The sequence below is a fragment of the Ovis aries genome, chromosome 1, assembly GCF_016772045.2.
Source record: "Ovis aries strain OAR_USU_Benz2616 breed Rambouillet chromosome 1, ARS-UI_Ramb_v3.0, whole genome shotgun sequence".
NCBI lineage: Eukaryota > Metazoa > Chordata > Mammalia > Artiodactyla > Bovidae > Ovis > Ovis aries.
Window position 1 is genome coordinate 105,878,014 of NC_056054.1, and position 20,892 is coordinate 105,898,905.

General features: G+C 39.8%; 1 protein-coding gene across 1 annotated transcript in view; it reads right to left on the minus strand.

The window, feature by feature from the left end:
- YY1AP1 (YY1 associated protein 1) overlaps positions 1 to 20,892 on the minus strand; it is a 30,769-nt gene that overhangs the window by 8,295 nt on the left and 1,582 nt on the right. The window contains 6 exon segments of the mRNA XM_015092296.3: positions 1,117 to 1,231; positions 1,233 to 1,292; positions 2,321 to 2,407; positions 3,036 to 3,234; positions 7,199 to 7,302; positions 7,865 to 7,905. Of these exon segments, the coding sequence (XP_014947782.3) occupies positions 1,117 to 1,231; positions 1,233 to 1,292; positions 2,321 to 2,407; positions 3,036 to 3,234; positions 7,199 to 7,302; positions 7,865 to 7,905 (606 nt within the window).

A 20,892-nucleotide genomic window follows, 5' to 3' on the forward strand; every position in this document is an offset into this window, starting at 1 on the left:
CCTCCCAATTCCAGGCACTTCTGCCTTTTCAGAGATAAGCACCTCTACAGTCATATTTTTCCTTCCATAAATGTAATTTTTATATCCCCAGAAGAAAAACACAGGCCACTATATATATAAGTCATAACCGCATGAGTACTCTGTTGTGTCCAACTCTTTGCAACCCTATCAACTGTAGTCCGTCAGGCTTCTCTGTCCATGTGATTCTCCAGGCAAGAATACTTGAAGTGGGTTCCCATTTCCTTCCAAAGGGGATCTTCCTGAGTCGGGGATTGAACCTGTGTCTCCTGCATCAGCAGTGGATTCTTTTACCACAGAGCCACCTGAGAAGCCCAAGTTAAAACTGTAGTCTGGTGTTAAGTTTTCATTACCAACATATAACTAACAAAGCAGTTTGAGATCAGTGGCTATGACATAATGTACTTACATTCCATTGAATTATAAGAGTGGGAGTTAAAATGAAAACCAAAGTCTGAATCCAGAGTAAACCACAATTAATTTGTTAAACCAGCAAGAAATCAGAAGTAAATATTTGATTTACAGGAACAGCAAATATTTTCACAAAAAAATACCTAAACCAAGGAAAGTAGAAACCAAACCTGCAGATGTCTTTAAAATATTGAACATGGCAAATGTACAGCATGTTTACTTTGTTCCTAACTCCCAAATCAATGTTTCACTCAAAATGGAGACACCACTATAACCACTGTGGGAAATAAAATGATGTTAATGAAGAAGACAGTAGTAAAAACCTAAATATAACCTGACTTTACCACTTGACTTCCATCTTTATCTCATACCAGTGGTCCTGACCTAATTCCTAATACTTACCCTCATATCTATTTAAGTCCAATTACTAGCAATGAGTCCCACATCTCCACCTCCCACATCCCTGTCCTGTTCACTGACTCCATCCTCTACTTAAACCCAAGTATTATTACCTAGTTCTAGAACTTAGGTAATGAACACAAAGGGAAGATAAAAGAGAGAGGAAAGAAATTACAAATACCCATCTCTTTCAACCCTAGGAAATTATCCCTAGGAAATGGTCTGTGGGGTAAGACACCCACCTCGTACTGCAAATAAAAACTTAGAGTGGACCCATCTGTTCCCTACCAGTCTTCGTGACAGTTTTTCGAGGACTCCAGTCAATGCTGACTTGTGTGCTGAAGGCTTCAGTGAGCTTCATGGCTCCCATCAGGTTACAGGGTTGGAACAAGGTCTGAAACTTGCTTGGGATTGAACTGATGATGAAAGGCAATGGAGCTTTGAGCAAAGGTTCCCAGCTCTTTCTGGGAAAACAGAACACAAAGGAGATGTAAGTTCCAGACAATACCAGTAGCTCTTAGCCTCTGAGAGAAAAACTGTCCCTCCTACAATAGGAAAAAAAGAGGTTAAAATCATCATAACGTCATTCATAATCAACGTTTTTCCATTAAGAGAGCTCTTCTACTAAATCCTCAGATATTTGAGGATCTCTGATATACTAATTTATTCCTGTTTTATTCTCAATCTGAGTGTTCCTCAGCCTTTTGGATGTATATTCTAGCTCCCCAGATGGAATTAAAATTCTCAAGAGTGAGAGCCATTACTTAAAAAATTAATAAATAACTTTTTATTTGTTCCTCTGAATAACACTCAGAATAAAGTATTGCTCATGATCCTCTGAACACAATAAGAGGGAAACATACTCCGCTAACTATCCAAGGAAGATTTGATTACGAGTCAACTCAGACTCCAGAGACTTACCCCACAAGCAAAGAATATCCTTATTATTGCCTCAAAGTTCAGATTTAAAATGTGAATTTTTTGCCCATTCCCGGCTGCTCATGGGATCTTATTTAGCTCCCCAATAAGGGAATGAACCTGGGCCCTGACAGTGAAAGCGACGAATCATACACTACTGGACCACCAGGGAATTCCCAACATTTTGAAATTAAAAGCCCTTCCTCCAAAATATTTCAAAATGCCACAAGCAAAATTAATTTTACACATAAAACAATGATATCAAGCTTAATAAATTATGAATTCAATAAAAAGAAGTACCAAAAGCCCAAGATGGGTGGATCTACAGGTGAGGAAGAGCACCCAGTAAAAAGATAAGAGGAACTGTCTTTAGAAAACTGAATACACACTCTGTCCTTTCCTGGGAAGCAGTAACTTATGTTTTCTCAGCAAGCATAGGAAGCCATACAAATATTTACCAGAACATGCGGAGAGAAGAATTAACGTAGCTCATGATGACTTGGTATCTGTGAGAAATGACTTCCTAACTAATTGAACACACAATTCTTTAGATTAGGGATATCTGAAACCTTACAAGAAGTATCCTGGTGGTCCTGGCCTCCAAACTGAGACTGGGGTTAGAACTGGCGAGAAGGTGAATTTGCGTCAAGAGCTGAACATCCTGGGAAGGGAAAGAAAATAAGACAGTGTGACATGTTATGATGTTGTCATCTCAGGAACCCAGAAGACCAATGTCAGTGACTTTATCAAATACATTTCACTTTCTAGAGAGACTATTAAAACAACACAGTTATCTCAGTATGAATTCTTTTCTCAGATATGCTCTACTTCAGCAAAACGACAGAATCAAAGGAAATTCAACCTCAAACCAGACGAACTGAGATTAGAAAGAACAAAAACTACTCTGGCATAAGGCTGTTCAATTCAGAAGGGATTACTAAAGATTCTTTGAAATCTTACAGCATTCTTTTTCATTTATTTTTTAGGCTATGATGTGCAGCATGTGGGATCTTAGTTCCAAACCAGGGATTGAACTTGTGCCCCCTGAATTGGAAGCCTGGAGTCTTAACCACTAGGCCACCAGGGAAGTCCTTTTACATGCATTCTTATCTGAGCCATAAAGACACGACATGGTGACTTTTCAAGGTCCTGACTGATGTGAAGATGTGGTCCTGTGGTTTCAATGGTTACCAAGACACCTATTTCTGACTTTCACAAGCTGCTAATTTTTGGCTTCATCTCAAAAGATGAAGGTGATCCAATATTAACATTACCAAGAAGAGCCTTACCTGCTGCATCTGCTGCTGCAGCCTCTTCCTCTGCGCTGGGTCTAGAATCAGAGTTTGATGAACCTTCTCCCTCTGGGGCTTAACCCTCTCTACTTCCTGCTGCTGTTTGGCTGAAGATTTCTTCATCTTCAGCTGTTCAAGTAGCTCCTTCACGGTGCGATGTTGCTCATTTAGTAAGTTGGCCAGTGGCTCCTCAAACCTATCCCCCACAGGGAGATGACTGGATTTGAATATTTCCATGGGTCCAAAACAACATCCAGTTCCCTCCTACCATGGGCTAAGCCAGTCTGAGCAACTTCCATCTACTGCTAATCCTCAAGTCTCACTTTAGCCAACAGGCAAACTCCTAGCCTACCCAAATCTTCTCCCAAAGTAGATGCAAATAAGATGGTTCTTAATCGTCCCCTACCCATTGTCCTAAAATCAGTACTCTAAGTAATATACTAATGAAGGTAAAATTAAACTAAAATCTAAACATAGGGTAATGTCTGGATAACAAAGCAGCCAAGGAGCTAATAGGAACCCACGATTTTCGCATCCCACTGACAGTTACATTAATCTGGGACTTATTCTTAATGGTGATACAGAATCTTCCCAAAGCACAACATCTGTTCTCTAAGCTAGCTGTTACTCCCACCCCAGCTCTAGCATTTCCTGTTCTCCAGCTCCTATTCATTCAGGCTGCCCTGACTTCCTTTCTTAAAAACTCAAAGACCTTCTAGCGTGGAGTAGAAAGGGCACAAACTAAAACATATGGTGCTACATGCATGCTAAGTCACTTCCATCCTGTTTCTTTGCAACCCTATAGACTGTAGCCCACAAGGCTCCTCCATCCATGGGATTTCTCAAGCAAGCATACCGGAGTGGGTTGCCATTTCTTAACTCCAGAGGCTCTTCCTGAAACATGGATTAAACCCACGCTTCTTGTGTCTCCTGCACTGGCTGGCGGGTTCTTTACCACTAGTGCCACCTGGGAGGCCCTAAAGCACATGGCAGTTCAGATAAATAGTGAGAAGGTGGTTCAAGTATGACCCTGCTCATCTCCATGAAAATATCTTAGCCCTCTAAATTCCTCCTCCAAGCTTTCTATCACTTCCCTCCCACCCCCACTTCCTAAGAGACAGAGAGAGACTGTCAGGGGCTGAAGTAAGAATCCAAATGCTAGTTCTGAGGCAGACGCAGAAGAAGACACCCAAGTGATTAAGCAAAAGTTGCTACTCTATGAAATCAGCATACAACCTGCTCAAGCAGCTATGACTAGCAGGTAATCCTAATTCAATAAATCCTCTAGATTGTACAATAGTTGAAGGATCATAACTTTGTTCCAACAGCCCCCGGGGGGTAAACATTATGTTTCCTTTAACAGTATTTATTGCAAGTATGGGCAGGCCCAGGATGAAAATCTGTAGACACAGGACTGTCCTCTGTACACTTTTACTGAGAACTGAAAACTCATTTGATTATCTGCATACCTAGCAGAGGAACAGACCAGAAGCAGGAAAAAAGAGTAGATAATGCAAAAAGAGGTGTACCTGATTCTAAGAAGCATTATCTTGATGGACAGCTGATACGGGGAGCACAGGTAACCTACTTTCCATGTGATATTTTACTCATAATCAAATAATAACCTAGGTTTGTATTTCCAGCTAAAAGAAAAGCAGCAGCAGCCTAAGCAGATCAACTGAATACCGGAAGGTAACTGAACTGAGTAAGAACTTTTTAAGTAGTTATGTAATTCCCAAATCTTAAAAACTGGCACACAGAGGTGTGTAGTGGAAACGAAATAGGTCTACTGATCAAGTCCCATGATAGTAGGTGCTCAGGTTCTATTCTGCTACACTAGAATTTCTTTCTGTGACATACGGTGTGAAGTAAGCGGATCAAATACAAACTCTAAGGAACAGTGTGAAAGTTCTTTAAAAAATAAAAACAGAGCTACCATATGACCCTGCAATCCCACTCCTGGGCGTATATCCAGAGAAAAACGTGGCCCAAAAAGATGCATGCACCGCAGTATTCACAGCAGCACTGTTCACCACGGCCAAGACGTGGAAGCACCTAAACGCCCACTGACAGAGGAACAGACAGAGAAGATGGGGTGAGCCGCCGTCCTGCGCTCAGCCACGTCTCATTCTCTGTGACCCCTGGCCTGTAGCCCACCAGGCTCCTCTGTCCTTGGGGATTCTCCAGGCAAGAATACTGGACTGGGTTGTCATGCCCTCCTTCAGGGGAAGATGAGGGGTATATACACACACACATATACATACATGTGTATATATACATACATATATATATGTATACACACACACATAATGAAATATTACTCAACCATTAAAAAGAATGAAATAAAGCCATTTGCTGTAACATGAATGGACCTAGCATATCATACGGAGTGAAGTAAGTTAGACAGAGAAGGAGAAATATCATGTGACCTGCCTTATTTTTGGAATCTAAAAACAAATGATACAAATGAACTTACTTACAAAACAGAAAGAGACTCATGGTTGTTGCGGGGTAAGGAATAGTGAAGGAATTTGGGAAGGTCATGTATACACTGCCATATTTAAGATGGTTAACCAACAAAAACCTATTGTACAGCACATGGAACTCTGTTCTCCCTCCAAGCTGGGAGGGGACTTTGGGGGAGAATAATGTATATGTATGGCTGAGTCGCTTCACTGTATACCTGAAATTATCCCAACATTGTTAATTGGCTGTACCCCAATGCAAAATGTTTTTGGTGTTAAAAAAAAATCAATAAAAATAAAACTGGAAAAAGAAAAAAAAAAAGAACTCTAAGAGACCTTGAAAATGTTCTCAAAAAAAGAAAAACGGTAAATATGTGAGGTGACAGAAGTATTCATTAACTTCATGGGTGAAATCCTTTTGTAATACATAATGTATATCAAATCATCATGCTGTGCACTTTCAACATTTTAGAACCTTATCTATCAATTAAAACTCAACAAAGTCGGGGGGAAAAAAGGAACTCTTGAGATTTCTGTTGTGGTTATATTATGGTATTTATTATAATGGAATATGACTGAATAGTCATTGGAAGGACTGATGCTGAAGCTGAAATTCCAATACTCTGGCCACCTGATGCGAGAAACTGACTCGTTGGAAAAGACCCTGATGCTGGGAAAGACTGAAGGCAGGAGGAGAAGAGGACAACAGAGGATGAGATGGTTGGATGGCAGCACTGACTTGATGGACGTGAGTCTGAGCAAGCTTCGGGAGCTGGTGAAGGACAGAGAACGCTGGCATGTTGCAGTCCATGGGGTCGCAAAGAGTCAGACACAACTGAGCGACTGAACTGACTGAACTGATGACTGCTACTCCCGACTTTTAGGCATTGGTTAGTATACCTAGCCTTTTTCGCTAAATTGCATGTTACCTGAAGGTCTAGCTTTCAGGTGAATCCAAAGCTCTCTAGTTAGGTAATGCTGTTAAGGTAAAGCGCAGGACTAATTAAAAGCTATAAGTCCTTGGGTTTTGCTTTGTTCCACCCAAAGCACAAACCATACCCTGACATCTAGCCGGTACCTAATGATAGTATGCTGCTACTCAGAATGGATAACAACAAAGTATGGATGAACTCTGCAAACTCAACACAAATATAGGGGGGGGGGAATTAAAGCTTCTACTTTCTGGATGGGACAACAGAAGTGCTAATTCATGTGAAAAGGGCAGTACACACTTTTGAGACTCCAGGGTATTACCGCAGGTGCTTCATGGTTTGCTCAATTAATGCCCTGGAGACTAATGAAGGTTCATTAACTTTTACTAGACTATCATTCTGTTAATGAAAAGCAGAAGAACAAAAAGGACATACTGGATATTACACTTTGGAGTAGTTTGTATGGCTGGCCACACAGAGTCCTACACACCTCTCCAGTACCACTCCCCTGGAGAAGCTGCTATGGATGCCAGCTACTGCTTTTTCTCCCTTCCCAAACAGATACAGCTTAGTCTAGAGCTGCACTGCCCCATAAGAAGGAGAATTATTCACTTCACACCCAACACCCCCATGGGGCTCAGCATCCTTATAATAGTAACAACAGGTAGTCAGGGATGAGAAACTGTTAACCAAAACTTCTCAAAACCCTCTCAGACATACACTTTTCCTCTACTCTAGGTCTCAAAGTCTTTGGTTAGCCTACCATAAGGCTCGAGAAGTGTTAAAGTTAGGCCGAGGCTCAGCCACATGTTCCTCCTGGTCTGGGCCGTCATCTTCCATGCTGGAGAATCCCATCTCATCTTGAAACTGAGGGCAAAGGAAAAGAAGGATTTTCTTGGGGAATTGGCATGTAAAAGTCACCCCAACAGTGACAGGGGAAAATGAAGACTAGTTTACAGGACTTTAATAATGCTGTCACACAGAAAGAGCTTGCATTGGATCCTTTCTCACTTCTGGGCTCAACCAGTCCAGCACATGGCATAATTTTCATGCCAGAAAAAAACTTTCTCACTTGGCCAACTTGTAATGGTAAAGACAGAGCATGGATAACTCAAAATGATCAGATTATCTTTTAAGAGAGGAATTTATGAAAAAAGAAATTATAATTAGATTGCAGTCTTTAAGGATGTACCATGTGACAGTTGAAAAGATTATGTAAAAGCTCATAAGGAAAACTTTACTAAGATATGGATATTCAAAGTTTATTAGTTACCAAAATTCTCCTGTCACTATGTTCTCTCCTGGGTGGACTGCAAGGAGAAGGCTTGGTCAGACCACAGTTCTGGAGAGGTCCTGAGACCAAAGGATAGAGCTTGCTGGAGAATCCACCTTTAGTGTCCAAAGTTCTCACTCAAAGATCACTACTCACAGTTTCAAATGATTCTTCCATCAGTTCATTCATGTACTTTTCTGCAAAAAAGCCAAATAGTGTGTTGTTGGCACACACTTATTTCATTTTGCAATAGAGGGAATTCCAGGAAAACAAAGAAAGTTATTTTTAGCAAGGCTTTTGACAAAATCCTCAAATGTATGAATATCCATCATTCACTCATTCATTTAAAAACATTTATTGAACAACAACTATATGCTTTAATCCCTGTTCTAGATGCTCAGATATATGACAGAAACTCTCATGAGTGAAGCTTAAATTCTAGTGGGAAAACAAACAAAAACATAAGCTAGGCATTTTTTTTTAATTTATTTATTATCTGTGGTCACCCCGGTCTTTGTCGCTGTGTGCGGACTTCCTCTAGCTGTGGAGAACAGAGGGTACTCTCTAGTTTGTGGTGGCATGGGCATCTCATTGCAGGGGCTTCCCCTGTTGCAGAGCATCAGGCTTGAGGGAACTGGCTCAGCAGCTGAGGCACATGAGCTTAGTTGTCCCAATGCATGTGGAATCTTCCCGCACCAGGGACTGAGTCCATGTCCCCTGTATTGGTAAGTGGATTCTTGACCACTGGACCACCAGGGAAGTCCTCGATGATTTTATGAGATAAATTCACAGTCTGCTGGCCTATCCTACTGAATGGAGTCAAGAGAGAAGTCTCCAGTAATGTGTCAAAAAACTCTATCTTTGGACCAGCAATGCCATTAACAACTGAAAACAGCCAGAAAACACACTTTTCAAATCTGTAAATGATACAAACCTGGAAGGGATCACCAAACCAACCAATGACAGATTCGAAATTCTAGGTTTTCTCAAATTAATTGGATGAAATGGAATAGGGATGAACAAGTCATACATTTAGGATTTTCAAAAATCAGTTTCTTAAGTGCACAAAAAGGTAACACAGCTTAAAACCAATTAATCTGAAAAAGGTCTCAATTTTTTTGGTTGGCCTTCAGATCAATTCTAGAGGACTGTGATCATTTCTATAAAAGCCCTACTAAGAGGGCATTAAAAAGCTAAAATCCAAACGTTTATGAGGATGTGAATCAACTGGAACTCTAAAAAGAATATAAAAGATCTTTGGGAAAAGGGCTGGCAATTTCTCAGAATATACAGCTACTATATGACCAATGATTCCTCCCCTAAAGAGCTGACCAAAGGAAATAAAATATTTGTTCACAACTCTAACAAGAGAAAACATACACAATGGAATATTACTCAGCCATAAAAGAAACACATTTGAGTCAGTTCTAATGAGGTGGATGAACCTAGAGCCTATTATACAGATTGAAGTAAGTCAGAAAGAGAAAGATAAATATCATATACTAATGCATATATATAGAATCTAGAAAGATGGTAATGATGAATTTATTTGCAAGGGAGCAATGGAGAAACAGACATAGAGAACAGACTTATAGACATGGAGAGAGGGAAGGAGAGAGTGAGACGTATGGAGAGAGTAAAATGGAAACTTACATTACCAGAATAAAACTGATAACCAAAGGGAATTTGCTGTATGTCTCAGGGAACTTAAACAGGGGCTCTCTATCAACCTAGAGGGGTCGGATGGGGAGGCAGATGGGAGGGAGGTTCAAGAGGGAGGGGACAAATATACACCTATGGCTGATTCATGTTGAGGTCAGACAGAAAACAACAAGGTTCCCTAAAGCAATTATCCTTTAAACAAGAGAGTTCAGAGCTATCTTTGTTCAAGACAGCCAGAAATTAGAAAGAATCAGGGGTCCATCAACAACTAGGGATTGATGAAAAATAAAGTGGTATATTTCTACACTGGAATTCAACTCAGCAATAAAAAGGAAGAAATTAAATAATACAAGCAATACACATGAATCTCAGAAACATGCTAAGTGAAAGAAGCCTTACACAACACAACACATACTACATGATTCCATTTACAGGAAGTTTTAAAACAGGCAAACACCTAATCTGTGATTAAAAAAAAAAAAAAAGAACAATGGTTGCACCTGGGAGAATGGTCAGGGTACTGATCTCAAGGGGCCAGTAGGTACTTTGGGGGTGATAAATATCTATCTTGTTAGGGCTTTCACTCATCAAACCTCACTGAATAGTACACTTAAGATTTCTATGCAATAATGTGTATGTGAGTGACGTGAAGTCACTCAGTTGTGTCCGACTCTTTGCGACCCCATGGACTGTAGCCAACCAGGCTCCTCTGTCCATGGGATTTTCCAGGCAATAGTACTGGAGTGGATTGCCATTTCCTTCTCCAGGGGATCTTCCTGACCCAGGGATCAAACCCAGGTCTCCCGCACTGTAGACAGACGCTTTACCGTCTGAGCCACCAGGGAAGTCAGTAATTTATATAATAATGTATATAAACATATCTAAAAAAAAAAACTGTAAACAAATATTCAGTTCTAATTCATGATGCATGTGGGCTAAGTCGCTTCGGTCGTGTCTGATTCTTTGCGAACCGACAGATTGCGGCCCGCCAGGTTTCTCTTTCCATGGGATTCTCCAGGCAAGAATAATGGAATGGACTGCCATTTCCTTCTCCAGGGGATCTTCCCGGCCAAAGGACTGAACCTGTGGTACCCTATCTCTCTTGCATGGGCGGGTGGGTTCTTTACCACAAGCACCACCTGGGAAGCCCCTAATTCATGATATGCATGATGAAATGCCTGCTGCTGCTGCTGCGTCTCTTCAGTCGTGTCCGACTCTGCGCGACCCCACAGACGGCAGCCCACCACGCTCCCCCGTCCCTGGGACTCTCCAGGCAAGAACACTGGAGTGGGTTGCCATTTCCTTCTCCAACGCAGGAAAGTGAAAAGTGAAAATGAAGTCAGTGACCCCATGGACTGCAGCCTACCAGGCTCCTCCGTCCATGGGATTTTCCAGGCAGGAGTACTGGAGTGGGGTGCCACTGCCTTCTCCCTGATGAAATGTTTAGATATCTACAACTCACTATGAAATGCTTAAAAAAAAAAAAAGATTTGGAGACGGATAGAGAAATAAGTGAAGCACTGCATAATTAATATATGAAAAGTTAACTATAGAAAGTAGGTGGTGAGAATATGGGTGTCCACTGTACAATTCTTTCAACTTTTCCATATGTTTGAAGTTTCATAATAAAATGTAATAAGGGAGAAATTTTCTTAAAAACAAAGGCTAGAATCCAGAAGAAGATTAACTTGAGGGGTGAAGTGTGGAAAGGCTGAAATGTAGAGAGCTGAAGAAACTTGGTATGTTTAGCGCAATAAAGAAAAAAATGTAGGAAAAGAAACATACTGTGCACATTTAGGGGTAAATTATATTCTTAGCAACAATGGACAAAAGAGAAACATAAAAGATAGATTCAGGTTCCATAAGGAAAACGCTAACTGAGGAGGTGTTTGAGAGTAGGACACGCTATCTGCAGAATTGATGAACTCCCTGTCACCCCAGTTCCCCAAACAGATTGAAAGGCTACATCAGAGAGGCCATGAAAATGCTTAAGTGGGAAGAAAACATATGTAACCACAGGAAGCTTTCCAAACTCTGTGACTGCATACTGTAGTAAAAAGTGATCTCTTGCAGTTCTTGAGTATTCTCCATCAAGTTTAGCACAATGCCACAGACCTTGAATAATAACCATGGGACCCACACGAAGTGCCACTAGTGATGCTGGAAGTGCTCCTAAGAAGCACAGTCAGGACATTACAAGAGAACACTGAATTGCCTGATAGGTACCAGAGACTGTAGTCTGCAGCTGTGATTTCCTACCATTTCAAGATAAACGAAGCCAGTTTAAGGACCTTCGTAAGAAAGAAAAGGAAATTCATGAAGCCATAGCTGAAGCTACACAAGCAGGTGCAAAAACCTAGGGCTTTTTGCAAAATACTTTTTTATCTCATGTTGAGAATGCAACTTTTATGTGGGTGGAGGATTGCTATAAGAAAGACATACCTATCTGACACGATTTGAGAAACAGCAAAGTCATTATACAATTTAAAGCAAAAGGAAGGTGAAGGACATAAGGCTAGAGAATTTAATGCCAACAAAGGATGGTTTGATAATTTTAGAAAGAGGTTTGGCTTAAAAACTGTCAAGATAACAGGAGAAGCAGCCTCTGCTGATGCAGAGGCAGCAGGCGAGTTCCCAGATGGCATTAAGAAAATCATTGAGAAGGAGTATCTGCCTGATTGGTTTTTAGTGCAGACAAAAATGCCCTAATCTGGAGGGGGGGGGGGGAAGCCACAAAAGACATTAATTAGTAAGAAAGAGAAGCAAGCACCAGGATTTAAGGCAGGAAGGGAGAGACTAAGTCTACTGTTCTGTGAAAATGCAGTCAGGTTTATGACCAGGACTGCCCTTCTCTATTAAGCTGCTCACCCCAGAGCCTTGAAGGGAAAAGATAAAACAGGAGCTACCAGTCTTTGGATATTAAAAAAAAAAAAAAAGAGGCCCTTTCTCTGGATTGGTTCCATCAATGCTTTGTCCCTGAAGTCAGGAAATACCTTGTTTTTTAAGCTTCTTTTCATATCGGACAGTGCCCCTGGCAACCCAGAACCCCATGAATTCAACACTGAAGGCATCTAAGTGGTCTGTGAAGTCACTCAGTTGTGGCCAACTCTTTGCGACCCCATGGACTATACAGGCCAGAATACGGGAGTGGGTAGCCTTTCCCTTCTCCAGGGGATCTTCCCAACCCAGGGATCAAACCCAGGTCCCACACATTGTGGGCAGATTCTTTACCAGCTGAGCCACAGGTCTACTTGCCTCCAAAGCTGTCTCCAATTCAGCCTTTAGATCAGGGGTCATAAGGACCTTAAAGGCGCACTACACAGGATATTCTCACCAATATATAAGTGCCCCTATGGAGAGAACATCATGTAAGTCTGGAGGAAGGATTACACTATTGAAGATGCCAAGATCCCCGTTAGGGAAAAAGCCAAGAAAGCCATCAAACCTGCAACAATAAATCCCCACTGGAGAAAACCGTGTTCAGAAGTCATGCATGAATTCACAGGATTTACAACAGAGCCAATCAAGGAAATCAGGAAAGAGATTGTGAATATGGCCTCAAAAAGATGGGGGTGAAGAGATTCAAGTTTTGGATCTTAGAGAAATTCAAGAGCTAACAGACCCCACACCAGAGGAATTAACAGAAGATGACTTGATGGAGATGAGTGCTTCCAGACCAGTGCCAATGAGCACTGATATAACACAATCTGGCAGAAGAGTTCTGATTATTCAAGACTGCTTTTGATTTCTTTCACATGGCGCCTTCATGATATAGACTCTGAAACCAAAGCACATGGTGGGAGACGGATTGGTACCATACAGAAACATTTTTAAAGAAATGAAAAAGCAAAAAAGTCAGACAAAAATTACAATGTATTTCCACAATGTCATACCCTCTGCTTCCTCATCTGCCTCCACCACCTCTTCTGTCTCACCACCCCTAACAGCAAGACCAACCTCCCTTCTTTCTCCTCTTCCGCCTCAGCTGACACAACGTGAAGACAAGGAGGATAAAGGCCTTTTTCATGATCCACTTCTACTTAATGAACAGTAAATAGTCACCATGCCAACAGTTAATAAACTTATCTGTTGTGTATATATGCATGTCTTTATGTGAAAATCTAATAACTGTATGGCAAGAACTGTGTGAGATGTTTCTGTGTCATCATCATTATCATTGCCTAAGTATTAGAACATCATGTGCAAGACTTATACTGAAATGAATAGCATACGCTTACAGAAAGTGATATTTAATATAAAATTAACTGACTTATAACTTTGCTTTCAAAGAGTTACATTACCGTACAGTATGCCTCTCTCTTGTAATCAGAGAAACCTTGTATCAGCCTCTCATATTTTTTAAAATGTAACGATGTTTACAATCCTGTACATGAATATTGACTAAATGTTACTTTACTTTTGTTCAGTCTTTAAGTCATGTCTGACTGTTTGCAACACCACAGACTGCAGCACACCAGGTTTCCCTGTCCTCTGTTATCTCCCAGAGTTTGCTAAAACTCATGTCCAGTGAGTGGTGATGCTATCTAACTATGCCATCCTCTGCTGTCCCTTTCTTCTTTTGCCTTCAGTTTTTCCCAGCATCAGGGTCTTTTCCAAAGAGTTGGCTCTTTGCATCAAGAGGCCAAAGTATTGAAGCTTCAGCTTCAGCAACAGATGTTCCAATGAATATTCAGGGTCAATTTCCTTTAAGATTACCTGGGTTGATCTCCTTGCCATCCAAGAGACTCTCGAAGTCTTCTTTAGCACCACAGTTTGAAAGCATCAATTCTTCAATGCCCACTCTTCTTTATGGTCCAACTCTCACAAACATACATGACTACTGAAAACACCATAGCTTTAACTATACGAACCTTTGTTGACAAAGCAATGTCTCTGCTTTTTAATATGCTGTCCAGGTTTGTCATAGCTTTCCTTTCAAGGAGCAAACATCTTTTAATTTCATAGCTATAGTCACCATCCGCAGTGATTTTGGAGCCCAAGAAAATAAAATCTATCACTGCTTCCACTTTTCCCCCTTCTGTTTGCCATGAAGTGATGGGACCTGATGCCATGATCTTAGTTTTTTTAAGGACTATAATATTGTAAGCCATAAAATTTCTGTAACAATTCATTCATCTACAGGCCAGGGTACCATGAAGCAATCCTATCAATTACACTAGGCTACTATCAAGCCATCAGAGCATTGTTTCTTCATTATCAATGCATGAATCCTTATACCAGTAAATAAATATGAATTTCTTTATCACATCATCTTTTCATTTTTCATGTCCAGTTGACACGTATGCCTACACTGTTCTGTATCATATAAGACAATACTAACACAATGACAAATGATTTATCCTATAAACAGACAACACAAACCTAAAGTATCAATAAATACAGTATTATAAATGTATTTTGTCTTCCTTATGATTTTCTTAATAACATTTTCTTTTCTCTAATTTACTTTATAGCAAGAATCCTCCAGCCTTTTCTTTCTATACTTTTTGTTTGATTCTTGGTACTTGCCTTTCAATGCTTCCTCTAACCTTAACTGTCATAAGATACCAAAATAAACGGAAGACCTTCATAAAGAAAAAGGCACTCTAATCTCAAAAATGACATGAAAGATGAACTAAGGCAACAAAACAAAACGTAAGTGCTACAGGACTGTGCTCACATAATGCTCTTTGGACAAAGACCTGCATGGTTTAGGTACATAATGAACACTTTGGCACACTGACAAAGCTTTCTCCATAACCTTGTCACCAGCCGACGTTTACCCTCGCCACGTGGTGTTCACTCTCCCAGGACAGGGGATACAAATCAACAGTTCCTGAGACATCTTATCCATTATCGGCAAACCAGCAACGGAATAATTTTTTAAAACATGACTCAAGCCAAGTTATCTGTTCCCCATGCCTCCGATCTTGCTCTCTTTACCCACCAAATCAATAAATTAAACTGGCATTAAATCAAAGTGATATTTCTAGAATCCAAGTCAGTTCCTACTGATTTCCTGCTTAAAACTCAATGAGCTCTCCTTTTTGACAGATCAAAAATCAAATCTAAGGTTCTCCAAGACCTGAACACTGCTTCACTTTTCTATCATCACTCACTCAGACAACTGAATCAAACGACTTACTATTTTTGAAACAAATGTATTGTTGTTTCATAATTTCATGGTCTGCAGACATTCTTCTATTTGCAATATCCTTCTCTGGCCCCATTCGCCAAAAATTTCTTATTGCTCCTTCTAAACTAAGATGAAACATCTCATTTTGTGAATCATCCCCTAAGCCATAGTATACATAGGACACTATTTACCCTTTTCTAGGCCGCCAGGGTACCTTATACACAAGCTATTATTACAGCACTTATCACTTTGTACTGTAGCTGTTCCTGTCTGTATCCCCCTACTAAGCTGACACTCTACAGGCAGAGGCCATGTCTTACTCATTTCAGTACAATCGCTGCCAAATACTGGACTCAATTCGTGACTGTGGGATGTATAAATGAGTAACTGAAAGGATTCCTGAATATATATGTAAATTTAAAGAATTATAGAAATAAATGGTAAAGGAAACTTAAAGGTCTTAATCTAAGTGGGCTACAAGCTTCACCCTCAAAAATCTGCAAAGTAAACAAAAAGCAGATGTGAAAAAGTCAAGAGCATGACTCATAAAAAACACAGACTCACTGGTGATTCTTACTGCCTGGTCAGTGAGAAATCCTTTGCATCTGGTTCATCAAGTTCTTCTAGGAAATTATACTCTGGATTGTCATCATTTGCTTCCTCTAGGAAAAGAAAATGTTTCAGACACTTTTTCCCAACCATGAACTCATACCTCTAAAGAATATTTAAGATGTTCAGCACCATAAGAATCTATTCCAATACAACACACTTATTCTGAAGATTCTATCTTTTATTTATTTTTTGACCATGCCACGAAGCTTGCAATATCTTAGTTCCCTGACCAGGAATTGAACCCAGGCCCACAGCAGTGAAAGCAAAGATTTCTAACCAGTGGAACCCCAGGGAACTCCCTATTCTGCAGTTTTTACACAACTAGTCTTTCTTTTTATCCCTCAGTGCCAGTGTACAAATCATTTCCCATAGCTGATTCATCTCACCTATTCTCCTTGCTAACCTAAGTTCCTTCCTTCCTTCGAACAAGTCCCTCTCAACATGAAGCCTACACAACCCACTGGACCAATCTCATCCATTGAGGGCAGAAACTAAAAGGAAGAAGGAACACAACACTAGACCCTGGGAAAAGGAGACCTCACATACAGTAACTTACTGAAAAATGAAAAGATAGAGAAATATTGCGCAAATGAAGGAACAAAGTAAAAAATCACAAGACCAAATAAATGAAGAGGAAATAGCCAAACTACCTGAAAAAGAATTCAGAGAGATGATAGTAAAGATGATCCAAAATCTCGAAAACAGAATGGAAAAAATGACAGAATCAATGAACACATTTAACAAGGACCTAGAAGAAATAAAAAATAAACAGGGATAGACAATACAATTACTGAAATTAAAAATGCTCTAGAAAAAAATCAATACTCAAATAATAAAGGTAGAAAACAGATAAGTGAGCTAGAAGATAGAATGGCAGAAATAACTGCTGAAAAGCAGAATAAAAGAAAAAGAATGAAAAAAATTGAGGATAGTCTCAGAGACCTCTGGAACAATACTAAACACATTTGAATTATAGGGGTCTCAGAAGAGGAGAAAAAGGGTCTGAGAAATTTTTTGAAGAGATTATAGTTGAAAACTTCCCTAACATGGCAAAAGAAATAATCAAATCCAAGAAGCACAGAGAATCTCATTCACGGTAAACCCAAGGAGAAAGGCGCCAAGACACATACTAATCAAACTAACAAAAAATAAAAACAAAGAAAAAATATTAAAAGCAGCAAGTGAAAAGCAATAACTAAACTGGAGAAGGAGTTCATCAAGGCTGTATATTGTCACCCGGCTTATTTAACTCATAGGCAGAGTATATCATGCGAAATGCTTGGCTGGATAGCTCACAAACTGAAATCAAGACTGCCAGGAGAAAGATCAACAACCTCAGACACACAGATAATGCCACTCTAGTGGCAGAAAGCAGAGGAACTAAACAGCCTCTTGGTAAGGGTGAAAGAAGAGAGTGAAAAAGCCTGGCTTAAAACTCAACATTCAAAAAACAAAGATTGTGGCATCCAGTCCCATCACTTCATGGCAAATAGATGGGGAAAATGTGGAAATAGTGACAGATTTTATTTTCATGGGCTCCAAAATCACTGCAGATGGTGACTGCAGCCATGAAATTAAAAGATGCTCCTTGGAAGAAGAGCGATGACAAACCTAGAAAGCATATTAAAAAACAGAGACATTATTTTGCCAACAAAGGTCTGTAAAGTTAAAGCTGTGGGTTTTCCAGCAGTCATGTATGGATGTGAGAGTTGGACCATGAAGGAAGCTGAGATCAAAGAATTGATGGTTTTGAATGGTGGTGCTGGAGAAGACTCTTGAGAGACTCTTGGACAGCAAGGAGATCAAACTAGTCAATCCTGAGGGAAATCAATCCTGAATATTCACTGAAAGAACTGATGCTGAAGCTGAAGCTACATTGCTTTGGCCACATTGGAAAAGACCCTGATGCTGGGTCTGGAGGAAAAGGGGGTGACAGAGGATGAAATGGTTGGATGGCATCACCGACTCAATGGACATGAGTTTGAGTAACTCCAGGAGATAGTGAAGGTCAGGGAAGCCTGACATGCTGCAGTCTTTGGGGTCACAAAGAGTCAAACACGACTTAGCAACTGAACAACAACATACAAGGGAAACCCCATAAGATTAACAGCCAATCTTTCAGGAGAAACTCTGCAGACCACAAGGGAAAGGAAGGCTATATTTGAAGTACAGAATGTGAAAGACCTACAACCAAGATTACCCTACCTGGCAAGGATCTCATTCAATATTGATGGAGAAATCAAAACCTTTGCAGACAAGTAAAAGTTAAAAGAGAATTTAGCACCACCAAACCAGCTTTACAACAAATGTTAAAGGGGCTACTATAGACAGGAAACACAAGAGAAAGAAAATACCTACAAAAACAAATCCAAAACAATTAAGAAAATGTCAATAGGAACATATATATCAATAATTACTTTAAATGTAAATGGATAAAACGTTCCAACCAAAAGACACAGACTCCTGAATGGATACAGGAACAAGACCCATATACATGCTGTCTATCAGAGACACTGTTCAGACCTAGAGACCCATAAAGACTGAGAGGATGGAAAAACACATTCCATAGCAATTCTCATATAAGATAAACTAGACCTTAAAATAAAGAATATTACAAGAGATAAGGAAGAAGTAATTTGCTTGCTGCCAGCCTAACAGCTTCAAATTGGTAACATGAAAATAATTAGCTGAAAATTGTAAAAACCAACTAATTGTAAGCTGAAATCTACCTAAGTTTATCATTTTTAAAAGGTAAAGAAAGGAGAAAAAATGACTCAAGGAGAAATTAGGGTATGTAAATTAATTTTAAAAGAACAATTAAAATTCTGCGAGAATAAATACCAATCCAGAGAAAGGTTTAATCACTAACACCTGTAGCCTAGAAACATAATTTAACAGTGTATATCAATTGTAACACAATGCTGATACTTCAAAATAGCCTAACGTTTTTCTGCTTTTTTCCACACATATTCATAATCAAAAAACCAAAATGTTAAACGAAAGCAAAACAACAAAAAGAATAGGCACTAAATTATAACAACAATTACTCTGGGGCTTCCTTGGTAGCTCAGCTGGTAAAGAATTTGCCTGCTAATGCAGGAGACACCAGTTCAATTCCTGGGTCGGGAAGATCCTCTGGAGAAGGGATAGGCTACCCACACCAGTATTCTTGGGCTTCTCTGATGGCTCAACTGGGAAAGAATCTGCCTGCAATGCAGAAGACCTAGGTTTGATCCCAGGGTTGGGAAGATCCCCTGGAGAAGGGAACAGCTACCACTCCAGTATTTCTAGCCTGGAGAATTCCATAGACTATCCATGGGGTTGCAGAGAGTCAGAGACGACTGAGCAACTTTCACTGTCACTCTGAGTAGTAAGATTATGAGTGATTTTTTTTTCTTTCAACTTTTCAATATTTTCCAAAATGCACATATATGAATTTTCAATCTTTCTTCTTTCTTCCTTTATGCTTTTTACGTGACATTTCTATTTGGTCAAAAAAAGTTACTTGGCGGGGGCAGGTGGTGGTAAAAGGGAGTCAAAATGTACTTCTTTTACTGGTATTATTTGCTTAGTCACTAAGCCATGTCCAACTCTTTTGCAACCCCATGGATTGTAGCCTACCAGACTCCTCTGTCCATGGAATTTCCCAGGCGAAATACTGGGAGTGGGTTGCCATTTCCTTCTCCAGGAGATCTCTCTGACCCAGGGTCCAAATCCACATCTCCTGCACTGACAGGCAGATTCTTTTCACCACAGAGCCACTGAGATGGTGGCATTACTGGCACATACAGCTAACAGAAGTATTACAAGGTGGGAGAACCAACTTTCAATTATCCAGATTAATGAGGGGCAGTAGTACTACTGATAATACTATAACAAAAATGTTTCTTTTATCTACATTTGATATTTTTTATTTTATTTATCTATTCTTGGACAGTTACTGACAATTAAACCCCCTTGAGCCCCTACTTAATTTCACATTCCGTCTCTAGCACTTTAATTCTGCATTTTCTTCCATTCCTTCTGGTCTTCATGTCACAAACATACCACAGCCAAGGAGAAAATTTAAGTCACGTGGTTGCAAGACTAGCTATTTCCCTTTCCACTCCACTGTACAAATTATCACTGGGACTTTCATCCTTCCCTTTTTAATTTCATCATTTGATTTCCTTTTCTCAAAATCTTTCCTAAATCTACTCTCAAAGATCAACCTTTAAATGTAATATTTTTCTCAGGTATCAATATATCTCCTTGGTCGCTAAGTTTTAAATAAAGTACCTGCACTTAAAACTCTCCTGCCTCCTTGACTTTCACTATTATTGATACTTCTCAAGTTTTCCCTTCTCTATCATTTTCTACCATGTTCCTTTCCATGAGAAGAACCACAATCAAAACTTTTTTCATTCTACATCTTAACAAACTTCAATCTCAGTTTTCTATTTTTCCTTGATGGCCCCAATGTAACCTCACACTCCCCATATCTAAAATTGAACTCATTTTAACCCCTCAAATACCTCTCCACAAAGGCATGCTTCACCATCCCCCAACCCAGATAAATTAAATGTTATCAGTCTCTGAGTAATATTAGTTCTTTCTTTCTAATATCTCTAAGACACACCCTTTCTTCTCAATACTTTACAAGGTCTCAAAGGCATAACAGCATGACTCTGTATAGCAATCTGAATTTATCCTTTCTATTTGAAACCCTGTTACCCGCCCATACAAACACAGCACTTTTACATGTTTGTAGAAAATGCTATTCTATTTCCACTCC